Source organism: Crinia signifera, chromosome 12, assembly GCF_055691185.1.
Source record: "Crinia signifera chromosome 12, ASM5569118v1, whole genome shotgun sequence".
Lineage (NCBI taxonomy): Eukaryota > Metazoa > Chordata > Amphibia > Anura > Myobatrachidae > Crinia > Crinia signifera.
The window spans coordinates 3,753,827-3,772,136 of record NC_139228.1 but is presented as its reverse complement, the minus strand read 5'-3'; the positions used below and the strand labels follow the sequence as shown (position 1 = coordinate 3,772,136).

At 48.8% G+C, this 18,310-nt stretch overlaps 2 protein-coding genes across 11 annotated transcripts in view; one reads left to right on the top strand and one right to left on the bottom strand.

Annotated features, from left to right (window-relative positions):
* The window catches only part of TOMM40L (translocase of outer mitochondrial membrane 40 like), a 92,826-nt gene that overhangs the window by 55,278 nt on the left and 19,238 nt on the right, over positions 1-18,310 (bottom strand). The window contains exon 3 of one of the 2 annotated variants that reach the window (XM_083165868.1): positions 4,199-4,365. The gene's annotated coding sequence lies outside the window, so the exon portion shown is untranslated. Of the gene's footprint in view, positions 1-4,198; positions 4,366-18,310 lie in introns of those variants that run through there. The other variant, XR_014466111.1, reaches the window with a different exon arrangement.
* Positions 18-13,676, top strand: SLC25A44 (solute carrier family 25 member 44). 9 transcript variants are annotated; one of them, XM_083165875.1, is made up of 6 exons: positions 22-255; positions 520-628; positions 763-859; positions 2,283-2,934; positions 4,220-4,347; positions 11,610-13,676. In XM_083165875.1, exons 4-6 carry the CDS (start codon positions 2,313-2,315, stop codon positions 11,799-11,801), a joined length of 942 nt encoding a protein of 313 aa, XP_083022001.1. In that variant the 5' UTR covers positions 22-255; positions 520-628; positions 763-859; positions 2,283-2,312; the 3' UTR covers positions 11,802-13,676. The 9 variants fall into 9 exon arrangements, with proteins under 9 accessions (XP_083022005.1, XP_083022001.1, XP_083022004.1 ...); XM_083165874.1 differs by having other exon boundaries at positions 24-255; positions 525-628; positions 763-874; XM_083165871.1 differs by having other exon boundaries at positions 24-255; positions 763-874.

Below are 18,310 nucleotides of genomic sequence, written 5' to 3'. Positions count from 1 at the left end.
TATTGATGCCGCCCCTATTATTAGGGCGGGAAGCAGCATTCTTGGCATTACGCAATTTTCCACGGCGGACCCTTTAAAGAGACGACACCCCTGATGTGACGTCACGCCCAGCTGCCATTGGCTGTCTGGGCAAGGCCCCCACTTCCGGCATTGGGCAGGACTGGCAGGTGGTGGCTGTGGAGCAAGGTGTCCCCGGGAAGAGAGGGCGGAGGAGAGGACGGGGCTTCGGCCTGAGGGGCACAGGAGCCGTGGCAGGTACAGGGGTGGGGAGGTCCCTGTATGGAGGAGGGGTCCCTGCGTGTCGTCAGTGTACGTCTCTCCAGCCTCTGTGGTACTGCAAGGTAATGTTGGGCGTGAGAAGGGAGACCGTTTGCCCAAATAGCTTAGTCTATAGTGGCTGGAGTGCTATGGGAGAAAAGCAGTGTATAAATCTTACTGGTGGGTACTTCCCCTGTGCTAGATCAGTATGCTGTGTGTGTATGTAATGTCTCATTGCCGGCTCTCTCTCTCTCTCTCCAGAACAGGCCATGTCTCAGGTGCTGCACCGTCCGGCAGAGACCCCCCAGATCATGCAGTGACCCCCCCACTGAGGATGGCCGTCTGTGGAAGGCCTGATCCCTGAGGATAGGTAAGTTATGCCATTGTCCTACTACAATGCTACAGATAGGAGAACAATGCCACCCCCTTCCCAGGTATTACATAGATTCCATGCTTTGGAGCCAGGGTCTCCTCTTCCTGTCAGTAATGATCTGTATCCATCAGGGAACAAGGCCGATTTAGTGAGGACTTGACTCAGAGGTTGCTACAATGGATGCTGCTCTGTCTCTGCAGAAGTCTACCCCACGTAGCTAGCGGACCAGTGAGTACCCCGCAGGTAGGGTCACTGTACTATCCATTCATCAGGGACACGCAGGAACTACACCTTGGGGCTTATTCTGGTTGTAACGCTCGCATGCAAATTTGCATGCGAGCGCAATGTTTTTGAAATGGTGCGTACGGCAAACAGACTATTCGCCAGGTGTCTGTACCCATGACTGCGGGCGGAGGATTCACCCATGGGACAATGCGCGTTTCATGGGGGAGTTCCCATGGAAATCCCTTGGGGGGGGGGGTGTGTGTGTGTGTTTTTCCCCACGGGCTGAGAATGAATGTTTATGTTAAACATCCATTCTCAGCCATGCGGGCAAACGTGGTGTTGGGGGGGGGGGGGGGGGAGAAGAGTGGGGAGTATGGGAAACAGCAGGAGTGAGCCCAATGTCTCTGCTAGTGTCTGGCAGTATTCTGCCGAAAGTGCGCCTTAGTAGCACCGCAATGCAGCTAGGACGCACCATGGGGACTGAGCTGTTTCTGTTATATGTGCCTTGTATATCTGTGTGCGACTGCTTCAGGGAATGTCACACATGTCAGATATGAAATGAATCAGCACAGTCTCAGTGTGTCCTCGCAGCATCGCATGTATTGGGGTGATAACAGATGCCTGGTGACTGCAGCACAACTGTAATTATCGGGATATTCTAGTAACCCTGCCCAAGGAGTGCATCTGACAGACTCCGATGGTACCTTGGCATCTAAACCTGTGAGTTACCGGAGAATACCACTTACATACATTCGATCATTGTCATAGTTTTTAATTGTGTCCTGTGTAAGCAGCAAGTCCCATCATGCCTTGCCACAGTTCTGCTATTAGAGAATGCTAAAACGATGGCAAGGCATGCTGGGATGTGTAGTTTCACAACAGCGTGTGCGTGTGTGTGTGTGTGTGTGTGTGTGGGAGGGGGGGGGGGTGGGGTGCAGTTTTTGGCCAGGCCTGCCCCAGAGCAAAGTCCAGTTGCTGACAGATCACTGACCTCAGACAGCCATTGTGTGTGGGTTTTATGGCAGGGCACACAAAGGATTGTGAGCCTTCAGATAAGTCAGTTACAATTAGGAGTAAATCCAGTTTTGCATCTCCACAAAACCATCATTCGTTTTAAAGGGCGCATTCTGCAAATGGTAACGTGGACGTATCGCGTGGATTCCGCACTGTAGGATGACATTGGTGTCTGCGTTCGCCAGGACCAGTTATATGTGCACTGAAGGAGGTGGTGAATGTGGGCCGATTAATACAGGCAGTTCTGTGCTGCAGCCATTGGTGTGCGCAGATCTGTGCCATGGAGTAGGGTTCTCGAGATGGGACGCCTGTTTATGCATACCTTGGCATTAGTAATTAGATGCCAACTCGGAGCGTGTGGCTGGTTTCTGCCTAGAAGTGACTATCCTTTTATAATCCTGTCCCACTGTAGGTGTACGCGTGACCACGTCCGCTCAGAGCCATGGAGGACAAAAGGAACATTCAGATCATCGAGTGGGAACATCTCGACAAGAAGAAGTTCTACGTGTTTGGCGTCTGCATGACGATGATGATCCGGGTCAGCGTTTACCCCTTCACGCTCATAAGGACTCGTCTTCAGGTGCAGAAGGGGAAGAGCCTGTACAACGGGACGTTTGATGCCTTCGTGAAGATCTTGAGATCGGAGGGAGCGGCTGGTCTGTACCGAGGTTTCCTGGTCAACACGTTCACTCTGATCTCCGGCCAGTGTTACGTCACCACCTATGAGCTGACCCGCAAATATGTGTCTCAGTACAGCAGCAGTAACACTGTGAAGTCGCTGGTGGCCGGGGGTTCCGCGTCATTGGTGGCCCAGAGCATCACCGTGCCAATCGATGTGGTCTCTCAGCACCTTATGATGCAGAGAACGGGGGAGAGTATGGGACGGTTCCACATCCATGTGTCAGACGACAAACGCTCCATGATGTTTGGCCAGACTAAGGGCATCATCTTGGAGATCTTCAGGGCAGATGGTCTGAGGGGATTCTACAGAGGTTATGTGGCCTCTCTTCTCACCTACATCCCGAATAGTGCCGTTTGGTGGCCTTTCTATCACTTCTATGCAGGTGGGTTCTAAAGGTGACTGCGGCCGATCCCCAATAGGAGTTAATGTTACAAAGTAACAACTGTGATATCCAGATTGGACGTGATCTTCTAATGTGTACACAGCCTCGGACGTTATTGCTTGAATAGCTCCTGCCTGAAATCATCTGTTAAAGACTCTGGCTGTGCAAGTGATGTAACCATAGAAACAACCTTGATTGCATGGACTTGTTTCTATGGCTACGCATGTTGCTAAGGATGTCACCAGCTGACAACAGGATGAGATTCTGAGTGTTTAACAGTCTATTGTGGGCAGAATACCCATTTCAGGATTATCACGCCATAATGTTATTGCACAAACTGCTGCTTGCGTGTATTCCAGTCAGGCACACGGATGGCCAGGTAACACCGTCCCCCTATACAGCTGAGACTAGAGGCTAATTTACATGTGATAGGACCGGTTCCAAAACAACATATATGTTCAGTAATCTGCCAGGTACACGATCAGTAATGTGAATCTGCCAACAGCTGTGTAGTAATAACTTAGCAGTCACACGGCCTAATTCAGCAATGATCGCTAATATTCGCATACCGAGTGATTATAAAATGACTGCGAATGTGTACCGCATGCACTGTGCGTGTGCGTGGAGACATGGCAACACAATCGCTTCTAGAGCGATATAAATGCAATGTGGCCGCAGTGTCACAGGAAGCCGGCATTTGGGGGTGGAATCCTGCTGTTTTCTCGGTGGTGTACCGGGCATTTTCAGGGTGGATCTCTGATGTCAGCGTTGTCTAGTTCCAGCCTGTCTCTAGCTGGGTACACACCTAAAGATTTAGCTGTCCAATCTGTGGTGGGAATAAATATCTGGTAATGTGGTTTGCTCCCAAATGCTGGAAAATGGACAAAAATGATTGTTAGGATAAATGTGTTTATATCTACAGGATTTAATCCATTTGTCTGAATGCCATTGTCTGTTTTCTGGTGTTTGGGAGCAATTGTTCCATTGTCATATGCTCACCTACATTACCAGACAGATTGGGCAGACAATGCTGGAGATGTGTCCCCGGTCTCGGCTGCAGATTAATGGCAGCCTCAGACCTGTTTGCACAGATGGCAAAGACTCCTCAATGTCCTGGATTAGGGTAGGGATCTGCGAGTAGATTGTGGTTATTGATTCATTCCTATATATGCACGGAGCATTCTCTCTGTTTGGGGATAACGATCCATGCTGAATTAGCCCCATAGACAGTACAGTAATACATCAGTCGTATTATGACACTTACCCTTTGTTGTGTTTCTTGTAGAACAACTATCTCGTCTGTCCCCCAAAGACTGTCCTCACCTCCTGCTGCAGGCCATCTCCGGACCCTTGGCAGCTGCCACTGCTTCTACCATCACCAACCCTATGGACGTTATAAGGGCGCGTGTGCAGGTAATGACCGGAGCTGGCCTGGAATAATCATAACAAATTTTAGACATTCAGTTGTGTAACTATTTACGGGATTGGGGTTTGCAAAATAGGGAAAACGCTACTTGTGTATTATCACGGCGCCCACCTTTTCCATCGTAGGGCATTCTACAACCAAAAAATCTCATCGCATGTGATGCCATGCGACGCGGTTGGACCCGATTTTTAATCGCACAGGCACCCAGATGCCTGATTCCTTTGTTAAATCCCCACCCCCCACTATCAACGCCAACCCGGAGGCGTGGCGAGCGCATCGTGCCCGTGAGGGGCAGCAGTACGTGTCCTCCGACCTCTTCATACCCCCACTATCCATGTCGGTGTGGAGTTTATTTTATATAGTGTGGCGAGCCACCAAGCCCGAAGCGTGGCGAGCGGACACGGATGACTTCACATATATTCCGCGTCCCCTCGCGGGGCTTGCTGCGCTCGCCACACTATATAATATAAAATCAACTCCGCTGACGTGGATAGTGGGGGTATGAAAAGGTCGGAGGACGCGTACTGCCGCCCCTCGTGGGCTCGCTGTGCTCGCCACGCTTCAGGTTGGCGTTGATAGTGGGGTGGCGTTAACAATGGGGGGGGGCATTTAACATAGTCATTACCCATCAGGATGGGTATACAATTAAAAATCGGGTTTGGGGGGACATTTAACATGGGAATAAGCCCAAATCGGGCATGATCGCGTCGCATTCCATTATAATGGCATGCGATGCAATATTAAAATTGTATGCTCGCGCCCGGGAAAAGGCTCAAATCGGGTCCCATTGCAAACCTTAATTAGTGGCATGCGATGGGCGCCGTGATAATACACAAGTACCAGGAAAACATTGTGTCTACAGACACCTTGGCTCACCTGCCAATTATATAAAGACCAGAGCATTAGTCTATAATACATAGTGGTCTACTAAGCCATAACCTAACATTACTTGGGTGTGATTCGTCCTTGGTTGTCCTGTCCCCAACATCTGATTCATAATCAGTCGCTGAATGGTGGAAGGTGACAAAAAGTAATGGTGATGTGGGGTATGCTAGGGAAGGACGAGTCGGTGCAGGGCCCTGCCCATGGGAACTTGTATATTAACGAGATGACTGGGAAGGATACTATATGGAGGAAGAAAGTATTAAGTTACGTGGAGGGCTAATACTCCTATAGGGTGCGGCCCCAGCAGAATACTGTATACAAGCATATAAGGATGGAACCGGGGGGAGGAGTAGCCAGTCATATACTGTATGTATCCTTTTATAGTGTACATGTGCAGGGCTGCCAAGAGAAATCCTGGGCCCCGGTACAACAGCGTCACGGGGCCCCCCTGGAGTGGCGAGCAACAGAAAAGAGGTGTGGCCATTAAAGGATATAGGTGTGTGTACCACACCATATACCCTTTATGCAACACAATAGTAGACCCCTTATACTTGCCCCTTACACATTATGCTACACAGAATGAGCCAAAATTCAAATCGATTACTTGCCGCCTTGTTCGTATGCAGCAGTGTGGACAGAAGCGTGGGGTGGTGGATATGGGTTGCGCCCATGGGAGTAAGGGGTCGTGGTCACGGATGGGCAGATAGCGCCAGGGTCCCTGCGGACGATGGGAACTAGTTAATAGCTCCCATCCTCCGCAAGGACCCCACTGCTGTCTGCCCATCCGTCACAGGGACCCTCTGCCCCCCTGCGCTGCCCAGACCCCTATGCCATACAGCAGGGGTGGCTAGCCCACGGATCCTCTCTCCAAGATCTGTGGCTGGCACGATCATCCCCATTTGAAGCACCGCCTCTGGAGTATAAGGCTCCCAAGCTCACACACGCAGCAGGGAAAGCGGCAACAGTTCTGGCAAGAAGCAGCAGATGCCACTACTTGCAGTATTGCCGAGCTGAGCTGCCGGTATCTGCTGTGTCCCCCAAAGCTACAGATCCGGCACCAAGAGCAGCTGCATTGTGATGGCCAGCGATATGTGCGGCTGGAGGGAGAGGGGGGATTGTGTCCATTAAACCTCTTTAATGTCATGTGATCCTGGGCAGTATGGTCCCACCCAGATCGCATTCCATATATGATCCGTCATAAATGGGCCCCATGTAGCCTGTTCCCTTCACACACATTGGAGGTCATTCTGATTGACCACAAAGCTGCAAAATTTGCAGCTTTGCGGGTTATCTAAATACCTCCGATTTCACGCATGCGAACGGATGTTTTACATACAGTAATCATCGATTTGCAGCTTGTGTGCCGGGCAGTGCGGTCGCCGACCATCAAATGATTGCTCAAGCGCTCGCAGATCTAAGTCAGTCTCTGCTGTCTTAGATCTGTGGCGCTCCTGTACCAGAAGAGGGTGGGCAGCTGACATCCGGTGACATCAGCTGCCCTCCCCCGGCACCCACGTCATAGGAGTTCCCATCGGCGCAACCCATATCCACCACCCCACGCTTCCGTTCACACTGCTGCATGCGATCGGGGCGGCAAATAATCGGTTTGCCGCGCCCGCTCACACAAAGTGGCTGCACATGCACAACATCACTCCGTGAACGTGCGGGGGGGGCGAACCAACCTGAATGAGGGCCATAGCCTGTTACACACACACATAGCCTGTTACACAAACACACACATATATATATACATACAAAGCCTGTTACACACACACACACACACACACACATATATATACAAAGCCTGTTACACACACACATATACATACATAGCCTGTTACACAAACACATATACATACATAGCCTGTTACACACACACATATAGCCTGTTACTTACACACACACACATATATATATACACATACATACATAGCCTGTTCCTTCACACATACAGAACATAGCCTGTAACACACACACACACACACACACACACACACATATATATATATATATATATATATATATATATATATACAAAGCCTGTTACACACACATACCCTGTTACACACACACACACACACACACACACACACACACACACACATATACACAAAGCCTGTTACACACACACACACATAGCCTGTTACACACACAGCCTGTTACACACACACACATAGCCTGTTACACACACATATATACATACATACACAGTCTGTTACACACACACACATAGCCTGTTACACACACATATATACATACATACACAGTCTGTTACACACACACATGCTTTTTGTCTGTTCCCCCTGTCCATAGCCATGCATTGCGGGCGGCATTACCTTGTGAAACAGGAACTTGGAGCAGGAGCAGGACAGCCATCGCTGACCGGCAGGGGCTGGCTGGCAACTTTCAGCCTGGGGGACAGACACAAGCAAGTGGCCCAACTTTTCAAGGGGCATAGCCATGACAATAATGTTCAGGGAATGGCTTGTGTAATGTGGGTGTGGTTTAGGCACATGTGGGGTTTACCGGTATGCGCAAAAAGTTTGATATTCAGTTTTTTTTAAGCTCAGTTAAAATTAAAATCCATATTTTAAAAAAAAAAATTGTCAGCACTTGCTCTGACATCTCTGGCCACGCAATTATGCAATTAAAAGTTTCCGATTAGCTTAATTAGTCTCTTCCCATGCATTGCACACAGCTTCCATGTCCCGGGCACAGGACAGGTACTACCCCTAACAATTCACCCGCTCCCTACATACTACCACTAACCCCACTATACTACCACTAACCCCACATCCCTCACACACACTACCTAAACTACCCCTGACCTGCACGTACTTTCCACACACACACACACAACACTAGCCCTAACCCTGCTTCCCACATACACTACCCCTAATCCATCACTTGCTCTTCTATACCACCCCTAACCCTGCATCTGTTCCCTGCATCTGCTCCATTTACACACTACACCTAATCATGCACCTGCTCCCTGCACACACAACACCACCCCTAACCATGTTCCTGCTCTGTTCACACACTACGCTACCCCTAATCATGCACCTACTCACACTACACCACCCATAACCCTGCACCTGCTCCCCGCACACACTACCCCTAATCCTGTACCTGATCACACTACACTACCCCTACCCTGCACCCACTCCCGCAGAAATTACACCACCCCTAACCCTGCAGTTGCAGAAACACTACCCCTAACTACAAACTACACCACCACCACCCTGCACCCGCACACACCATTGGCAGGCAGGCTGCTTATAAAAAAAATCCCTTACCCACAGGATTTAGGGGCGAGTTGCACTAAGCTTTAAAAGTGATAAAATGGAGAGTGATAAGCAACCAACCATTCGGCTCCCGTCTGACATTTTCCAACACAGTCTGTGACATGGCAGACAAGGGCTGATTGGCTGGCTGTTTAGCACTCTCTATTTTATCACTTTGAAAGCTTAGTGCTTCTGGCCCTATGTCTGCAAAAAAAAAAAATCATGCAACTAATTTTTCTTAATTGGAAAACATATGTAATGGGAAAAACAAAGATACCAACACATATAACTTGTATACAAACACACACACAAAAAAAAAAAAAATATATATATATATATAGACTTTATTATGTAAACCGAGCCCCTGCCATTGATTGCTAAAGGAGTGGAGTAGTGGTCTGTCCTCACCTCTGCCCTCTCTCTCCTGCAGTCTGGACTCTGGTCTGGGGGCTCCATAAGGTTTCTTTTAATGCTGCTCCTCTTTCAAGTGCAGTTAGCACTACGCAGTGCAGCAAACCCCGATAAGCTCCGCCCCTTTTCACTCTTTTGCCTCTGGAATTGCTGGGAGAGGAAACCTGGCTCTCCATTGGTCAAAGGCAGCCATCTTTTTGTAGCCAGCTACGGGGGCAGCCATTTTCTGTTAGCCCCGTGCTGCTACTACTACATAGGTGAGAATCGGCCGTGGCATGGGGAGCAGCAGGAGGCAGGACGGAGCATCATGACATGTACCTGCCTCTGGTAGTCAGGTGGGCGGCCCTGTAACACATAAATTATACTGGCCTGGGGGGCAGATGGCACCCTGCCCCCCGCCTAGCCCGCCTCGGGCTTAGGCACATTCGGGGGCGTGGCCTAATCGCGGACCCGTGGCCACGCCCCCTTTAAAAATATATTTATTTTTTTTTGTGTGTCGGGACCCGGGCCCCCCTGGTAGGCCCGGGCCCAGGTAAAATGTACCCGCCCCCCCTGCCTCTCGGCGGCCCTGTACATGTGTAGCCAACGTGACACACTCCAGGTGATGGGGCACTACAAATCCCAGCATGCCCAAACTGTAACAATGAATGCTGGGATGTGATGTTGTACATCAGGAGAAGGTTTATGATGTCCGTATACAGTAAGACCATTGTGAGCAGGAGGCTGAGGAGTAGGACTCCCAGTTGTGTGACAGAATGGTGTAGATACAGGGGGGAATCGGGACATCTGTCAGAATGAACTTAGGTCGACCCCACTAGGTCGACTGGCAGGAAGGTCGACCTGACTTAAACATAGAAACATAGAATTTGACGGCAGATAAGAACCACTTCTGCCCCTTTTTTTAAACATGTTACCTCAAACCATATTTGATCCTTATTTTTTTGTAAGGATATCAATATGCTTATCCCAAGCATGTTTAAATTGTACTACTGTATTTGCGTCTACCACCTCTGTTGGGAGGCTATTCCACTTATCTACTACTCTTTCTGTGAAAAAATTCTTCCTCGCATTTCCCCTGAATCTTCCTCCCTCTAGTTTCGGTGCATGTCCTCGTGTTCTGTTGCTCCTCTTCCTGTGAAGAATGTCTCCCACCTGTACCTTGTTAAAGCCCTTGATATATTTGAAAGTTTCTATCATGTCCCCCCTTTCCCTTCTCTGCTCTAAACTATACATATTAAGATCTTTTAGTCTTTCCTGGTACGTTTTGTGATGTAGGCCATGCACCATTTTAGTTGCTCTTCTTTGTACAGTCTCTAATGTATTTATATCCTTCTGGAGATATGGCCTCCAGAACTGAACACAATACTCTAGGTGAGGTCGTACCAATGACCTATACAGTGGCATTATTACTTCTTTCTTTCTACTGCTGATACCTCTCCCTATGCAACCAAGCATCTGACTTGCCTTCTTCATTGCTTTGTTACATTGCCTACCTGCTTTTAAGTCCCCTGAAATAGTGACACCTAGATCCCTCTCTTCCTCAGTAGTTTCCATTATAGTGCCATTTATACTATATTGAGTCTTTGGATTTCTGAGACCCAAGTGCATGATTTTGCATTTTTTGGCATTAAACTGTAGTTGCCATTCTCTTGACCATTTCTCTAATCTGCCTAGATCCTCACTCATTTGTTTTACCCCTCCTGGTGTGTCTACCCTGTTGCATACCTTTGTGTCATCTGCAAAAAGGCACATTTTACCCTCAATTCCATTTGCAATATCACCAATAAAGATATTAAAAAGCACCGGTCCAAGTACAGATCCCTGGGGTACTCCACTTGTAACCTTTCCCTCCTGTGACTGTACTCCGTTTACTACAACTCTCTGTTTTCTGTCCTGCAACCATGCTCTTATCCATTCAACTATCTTAGAATCCAATCCCAAGCTTTCAAGTTTATTTAACAGTCTGCGATGTGGGACAGTGTCAAAAGCTTTACTAAAGTCTAGATAAGCTACATCTACAGCCCCACCTTGATCTATTACTTTAGTCACCCAGTCAAAAAAGTCAATAAGATTTGTTTGACATGATCTTCCCCCAGTAAACCCATGCTGTTTTGGATCCTGTAAATTGCTGGTTTTGAGATATTCTACAACTCTTTGTTTTAAGAGTGTTTCCATCAATTTCCCTACTACTTAAGGTCGACATGGGCCAATGTCGACATGACTTAAGGTCGAATTTGCATAAAGGTCGACATGAGGAAGGTCGACTGGTCATAAGGTCGACATGGGTTTTTCTCTGTTTTTTTATCCGAATGTCGACATGGACACAGTTGGCAATGAGAATTGGACCCTCGCTTCGCTCGCAATGCTTCGGGTACGGTGTCTCGCTTCGCTCGGCACACTATTTTATTCTCCCACCACGCCCTAGTGGATGGTAGGGCATGAAATACCACCTGTCGTCTCAAAAAACAGTGAAAAACCCATGTCGACCTTATGACCAGTCGACCTTCCTCATGTCGACCTTTAGGCAAATTCGACCTTGTCAGGTCGACCTTCCTGCCGGTCGACCTAATGACTGTAGACCTAAGTTCATTCTAATAGATGACCGCTTCCCATACAGGGGAGTAATGCAGAGGTTCTGGGTCTGATTTTTCTGTTGTACTTTATTGCAGGTGGAAGGCAAAAACTCTATTATCAGTACGTTCAGGCAGCTGATGCTGGAGGAGGGCCCCTGGGGGCTGACGAAAGGCCTCTCTGCCCGCATCATCTCCGCCACCCCCTCCACCATCGTTATTGTGGTAGGATATGAGACTCTGAAGAAGATGAGCTTGCGCCCAGAGCTGGTAGACTCTAGACACTGGTGATGCCCTCTACACACTGGCGGTACATTTTGTAATGTTTGGGTGACACACCCATGGGAGGAGGAGCTGTGCCAGAAGACAGCGGTCCTGCAACTCGAAGATTCCACTGGATTTTACACAATCGTGTATAATATATATATATTGTGTCATGTGCACACATGTTGATGGGACATTGTATTGTACAGTCGGCATATTTGTTCCGTCAACCAGAAAAACCACTGCTGCTAGGCTGAACTGGGGTATGTAGGGTGGGCCTGGAGTGGTCAAACCACCCAGCATTTCTCACGGATAATGGCCGGTGTTCTCCCAGTAACCGTGGCGCATGCCCGCACCTTCCAGTCCCCCAATAATCCTGGGGGAATACAGGGCTTCTTTGGCCTAATTATTTTTTTATTCTTTATTTAAAAGAAGAAAGTCTTGGAACTTTTTAGAATGAACACTATAGATTTTTATACAAAGCTCTATTCAAGTTTTTATTTAATATCATTGCCAAATGGTTACACAGGAAGGAGCCATTGTCTAGTGGGGGCTGTAATGTGGCCCTAACATAATGTTAATGATTTGTGTTTGGCTGACAGCCCCGGGGGTATTATTTCTGTTTTGGTTTTTAATGATTTGTCCACAAAGCAAACGGTTATGTACAGGTTAGTAAATGTCAGGGGGTCCGATGATGGTTAGTAAATGTCAGGGGGTCCGATGATGGTTAGTAAATGTCAGGGGGTCTGATGATGAGTACAGCGTGACATGTTCGTTGCCGTGAGCTGATTCAGGAGGGGAGGGGGGGGGGAGATGCAGTTTTATTTTAAATAAAACTGTTGACAGCGTTGCCCTATCACAACCAGCCCTATCGCTATCCTTTATCTAGTACATTCCATAAAGTGGTGTCTGCAATCTGATTGGTTGCTGTGGGCAGGGCTGCAATCAGGAATTTTGGGGCCCGGGACTCATTTCCAGTCCAGGCCCCGGGTCCACCCCTCCTCCTCACTTGACTTACTGTAACCCGGCACCTGCTCCCCCATTTCCTCTTCCGCTGAGCTGCAGCCCAGAGGTCCCGGAGCGCAGGAGTCTTCAACTCAGGATGCCGGCAGCCAATTAAAATGCAGCACCAACTGGTGAGCCAATCAGAGCTCGTGTACCGGCAGCAGCTCTGATTGGCTCAAAAGCCGGTGCAGCATTTTAATTAGCCGCTGGCGTGCTGGGTTGAATAAGCCTGCGCTCCGGGACCTGCTTTGTTTAGTGCCGTGGAGGCAGTCAGGGGGATGGGGGGGCCACCGGTTCTCCCAGTGGTTGGGGCCCGGAACAGCTGTACCCACAGCACCCCCTATGGGCGGCCCTGGCTGTGGGCACCACCTTAATGTTACAAAATGGAGGTGTTACCCACAGTAACCAATCGGATTGTAGTTGTCATATATCCAGTACACCCTGCGTAATGATAGAATCTGGTTGCTATGGGTTACGCTTCCACTGTTACCTAATTGGAAATTGTGGAGCCCATGGAATGTGCATCTCTACTAATGATTTGGTGTATTGTGGGCTGTTGTGAGCCAGGGATCAGTGTATTGTGGGCTGTGGGCTGTTGTGAGCCAGGGATCAGTGTATTGTGTATTGTGTACTGTGGGCTGCTGTGAGCCAGGGATCAGTGTATTGTGTACTGAGGGCTGTGAGCCAGGGATCAGTGTATTGTGGGCTGCTGTGAGCCAGGGATCAGTGTACTGTGAGAGTGTCCCCAAACATGTAGGGAGATGGAACCATTATTGATGAAGATTAAAGGAGTAACCTACAGTATTCATCTCCATCCCATTTATAAACAGATTTTATTAATATTTTAACATACGTTGTGTTCTCTGCAATAAACCCTCATTTCCGTGCACCATCCAACTGTTCATGGCGCAGTGTGATCTGTCCTGTATATAGTATAGTGGTCATGTGACACGACGCTACACCTGTATATAGTATAGTGGTCATGTGACACCAGGCTACACCTGTCCTGTATATAGTATAGTGGTCATGTGACACGACGCTACACCTGTATATAGTGGTCATGTGACACGACGCTACACCTGTCCTGTATATAATATAGCGGTCATGTGACACGAGGCTACACCTGTATATAGTATAGCGGCCATGTGACACGACGCTACACCTGTCCGGTATATAGTATAGTCATGTGACACAACACTACACCTGTCCTGTATAAAATATAGCGGTCATGTGACCCGACGCTACACCTGTCCTGTATATAGTATAGTGGTCATGTGACACGAGGCTACACCTGTCCTGTATATAGTATAGTGGTCATGTGACACGACGCTACACCTGTATATAGTATAGTGGTCATGTGACACGACGCTACACCTGTCCTGTATATAATATAGCGGTCATGTGACACGAGGCTACACCTGTCCTGTATATAGTATACCGGTCATGTGACACGAGGCTACACCTGTCCTGTATATAGTATAGCGGTCATGTGACACGAGGCTACACCTGTCCTGTATATAATATAGCGGTCATGTGACACGAGGCTACACCTGTCCTGTATATATTATACCGGTCATGTGACACGAGGCTACACCTGTCCTGTATATAGTATAGCGGTCATGTGACACGAGGCTACACCTGTCCTGTATATAGTATAGCGGTCATGTGACACGAGGCTACACCTGTCCTGTATATAGTATAGCGGTCATGTGACACGAGGCTACACCTGTCCTGTATATAGTATAGCGGTCATGTGACACGAGGCTACACCTGTCCTGTATATAATATAGCGGTCATGTGACACGAGGCTACACCTGACCTGTATATAGTATACCGGTCATGTGACACGAGGCTACACCTGTCCTGTATATAGTATACCGGTCATGTGACACGAGGCTACACCTGTCCTGTATATAGTATACCGGTCATGTGACACGAGGCTACACCTGTCCTGTATATAGTATAGTGGTCATGTGACACGAGGCTACACCTGTCCTGTATATAGTATAGTGGTCATGTGACACGACGCTACACCTGTCCTGTATATAGTATAGTGGTCATGTGACAAGACGCTACACCTGTATATAGTATAGTGGTCATGTGACACGACGCTACACCTGTCCTGTATATAATATAGCGGTCATGTGACACGAGGCTACACCTGTCCTGTATATAGTATACCGGTCATGTGACACGAGGCTACACCTGTCCTGTATATAGTATAGCGGTCATGTGACACGAGGCTACACCTGTCCTGTATATAATATAGCGGTCATGTGACACGAGGCTACACCTGTCCTGTATATATTATACCGGTCATGTGACACGAGGCTACACCTGTCCTGTATATAGTATACCGGTCATGTGACACGAGGCTACACCTGTCCTGTATATAGTATACCGGTCATGTGACACGAGGCTACACCTGTCTTGTATATAGTATAGCGGTCATGTGACACGAGGCTACACCTGTCCTGTATATAGTATAGCGGTCATGTGACACGAGGCTACACCTGTCCTGTATATAATATAGCGGTCATGTGACACGAGGCTACACCTGACCTGTATATAATATAGCGGTCATGTGACACGAGGCTACACCTGACCTGTATATAGTATACCGGTCATGTGACACGAGGCTACACCTGTCCTGTATATAGTATACCGGTCATGTGACACGAGGCTACACCTGTCCTGTATATAGTATACCGGTCATGTGACACGAGGCTACACCTGTCCTGTATATAGTATACCGGTCATGTGACACGAGGCTACACCTGTCCTGTATATAGTATAGTGGTCATGTGACACGACGCTACACCTGTCCTGTATATAGTATAGCGGTCATGTGACACGACGCTACACCTGTCCTGTATATAATATAGCGGTCATGTGACACGAGGCTACACCTGTCCTGTATATAGTATACCGGTCATGTGACACGAGGCTACACCTGTCCTGTATATAGTATAGTGGTCATGTGACACGAGGCTACATAGGCGCTGACGTGTGTATTGTGAGATATATGACGAGGTTGTACACCCTTGGGGGACATTGTTAGATATCAGTGATGTACAAATGGAAATGGTATCGTTGTAAGAGAAACAGAAGAATGCAAGTATAAAGCCGAAGGTTGTGTTTGTATTGTGCAATTGTCCTGTATAAATACTGCAGTCTCTGAGTGACTACAGACTGTACGCAGAAGGCAGCTATGTGCACAGGGGTAAGATCTGTAATGTACGGCGAGGTCAGTGCTGTGGTGGGCAGACTGTGCTGGGCCTGCTGTCAGCGTTATGTGTTGTGGCAGAGGGATTTGGACAATGTGCAGATACAGACATCATTATAACGCTGTAATACCAGATTGGGGGGAGGATTGCAACCACTAGGAATGTTGCCAGCCCCCTTACATAATTCATGAATGCAGATCAGCCAATCATGTTGCTGGAACTCTGTGTATAGGATAATGCAGATATGGTGAAGAGGTTTAGTTATTGTTACACACTGAGAGGGGGGGGGGGGGGGGGGTGGTAGTATGCATATTACACATCCCAGGTGTACTGGGAGTAAAGATGGTGGTTACACTGGTCACTGAGTCTGACACCCCCAGGCATGATATATGTGCGGATACACCTGCTGTATATATAATGGGAAAGTCTCTGTTCTGCAGTGATCTGGCTGCAGCTGGTGCAGGTTACTACAGGCATGATATATGTGCGGATACACCTGCTGTATGTATAATGGGAAAGTCTCTGTTCTGCAGTGATCTGGCTGCAGCTGGTGCAGGTTACTACAGGCATGATATATGTGCGGATACACCTGCTGTATATATAATGGGAAAGTCTCTGTTCTGCAGTGATCTGGCTGCAGCTGGTGCAGGTTACTACAGGCATGATATATGTGCGGATACACCTGCTGTATATATAATGGGAAAGTCTCTGTTCTGCAGTGATCTGGCTGCAGCTGGTGCTGGTTACTACAGGCATGATATATGTGCGGATACACCTGCTGTATATATAATGGGAAAGTCTCTGTTCTGCAGTGATCTGGCTGCAGCTGGTGCTGGTTACTACAGGCATGATATATGTGCGGATACACCTGCTGTGTATATATAATGGGAAAGTCTCTGTTCTGCAGTGATCTGGCTGCAGCTGGTGCAGGTTACTACAGGCATGATATATGTGCGGATACACCTGCTGTATATATAATGGGAAAGTCTCTGTTCTGCAGTGATCTGGCTGCAGCTGGTGCAGGTTACTACAGGCATGATATATGTGCGGATACACCTGCTGTATATATAATGGGAAAGTCTCTGTTCTGCAGTGATCTGGCTGCAGCTGGTGCAGGTTACTACAGGCATGATATATGTGCGGATACACCTGCTGTATATATAATGGGAAAGTCTCTGTTCTGCAGTGATCTGGCTGTAGCTGGTGCAGGTTACTACAGGCATGATATATGTGCGGATACACCTGCTGTATATATAATGGGAAAGTCTCTGTTCTGCAGTGATCTGGCTGCAGCTGGTGCTGGTTACTACAGGCATGATATATGTGCGGATACACCTGCTGTATATATAATGGGAAAGTCTCTGTTCTGCAGTGATCTGGCTGCAGCTGGTGCAGGTTACTACAGGCATGATATGTGCGGATACACCTGCTGTATATATAATGGGAAAGTCTCTGTTCTGCAGTGATCTGGCTGTAGCTGGTGCAGGTTACTACAGGCATGATATATGTGCGGATACACCTGCTGTATATATAATGGGAAAGTCTCTGTTCTGCAGTGATCTGGCTGCAGCTGGTGCTGGTTACTACAGGCATGATATATGTGCGGATACACCTGCTGTATGTATAATGGGAAAGTCTCTGTTCTGCAGTGATCTGGCTGCAGCTGGTGCAGGTTACTACAGGCATGATATATGTGCGGATACACCTGCTGTATATATAATGGGAAAGTCTACACACGCCGGGGGGCTATACACGCCGGGGGGGGTAAGGTGGCCTACACACGCCGGGGGGGTAAGGTGGCCTACACACGCCGGGGGGGTATACACGCCGGGGGGGTAAGGTGGCCTACACACGCCGGGGTGGGTAAAATGGCCTACACACGCCGGGGGCCTACACACGCCGGGGGGGAGTAAGGTGGCCTACACACGCCGGGGGGCTATACACGCCGGGGGGGTAAGGTGGCCTACACACGCAGGGGGGGTAAGGTGGCCTACACACGCTGGGGGGCTATACACGCCGGGGTAAGGTGGCCTACACACGCCGGGGGCCTATACACGCCGGGGGGGGGGGGTAAGGTGGCCTACACACGCCGGGGGGCTATACACGCCGGGGGGGGGGGGGTGTAAGGTGGCCTACACACGCCGGGGGGGTAAGGTGGCCTACACACGCCGGGGGACTATACACGCGGGGGGGTAAGGTGGCCTACACACGCCGGGGGGCTATACACGCCGGGGGGGGGGGGGGGTGTGTAAGGTGGCCTACACACGCCGGGGGGGGTGGGGGGTAAGGTGGCCTACACACGCT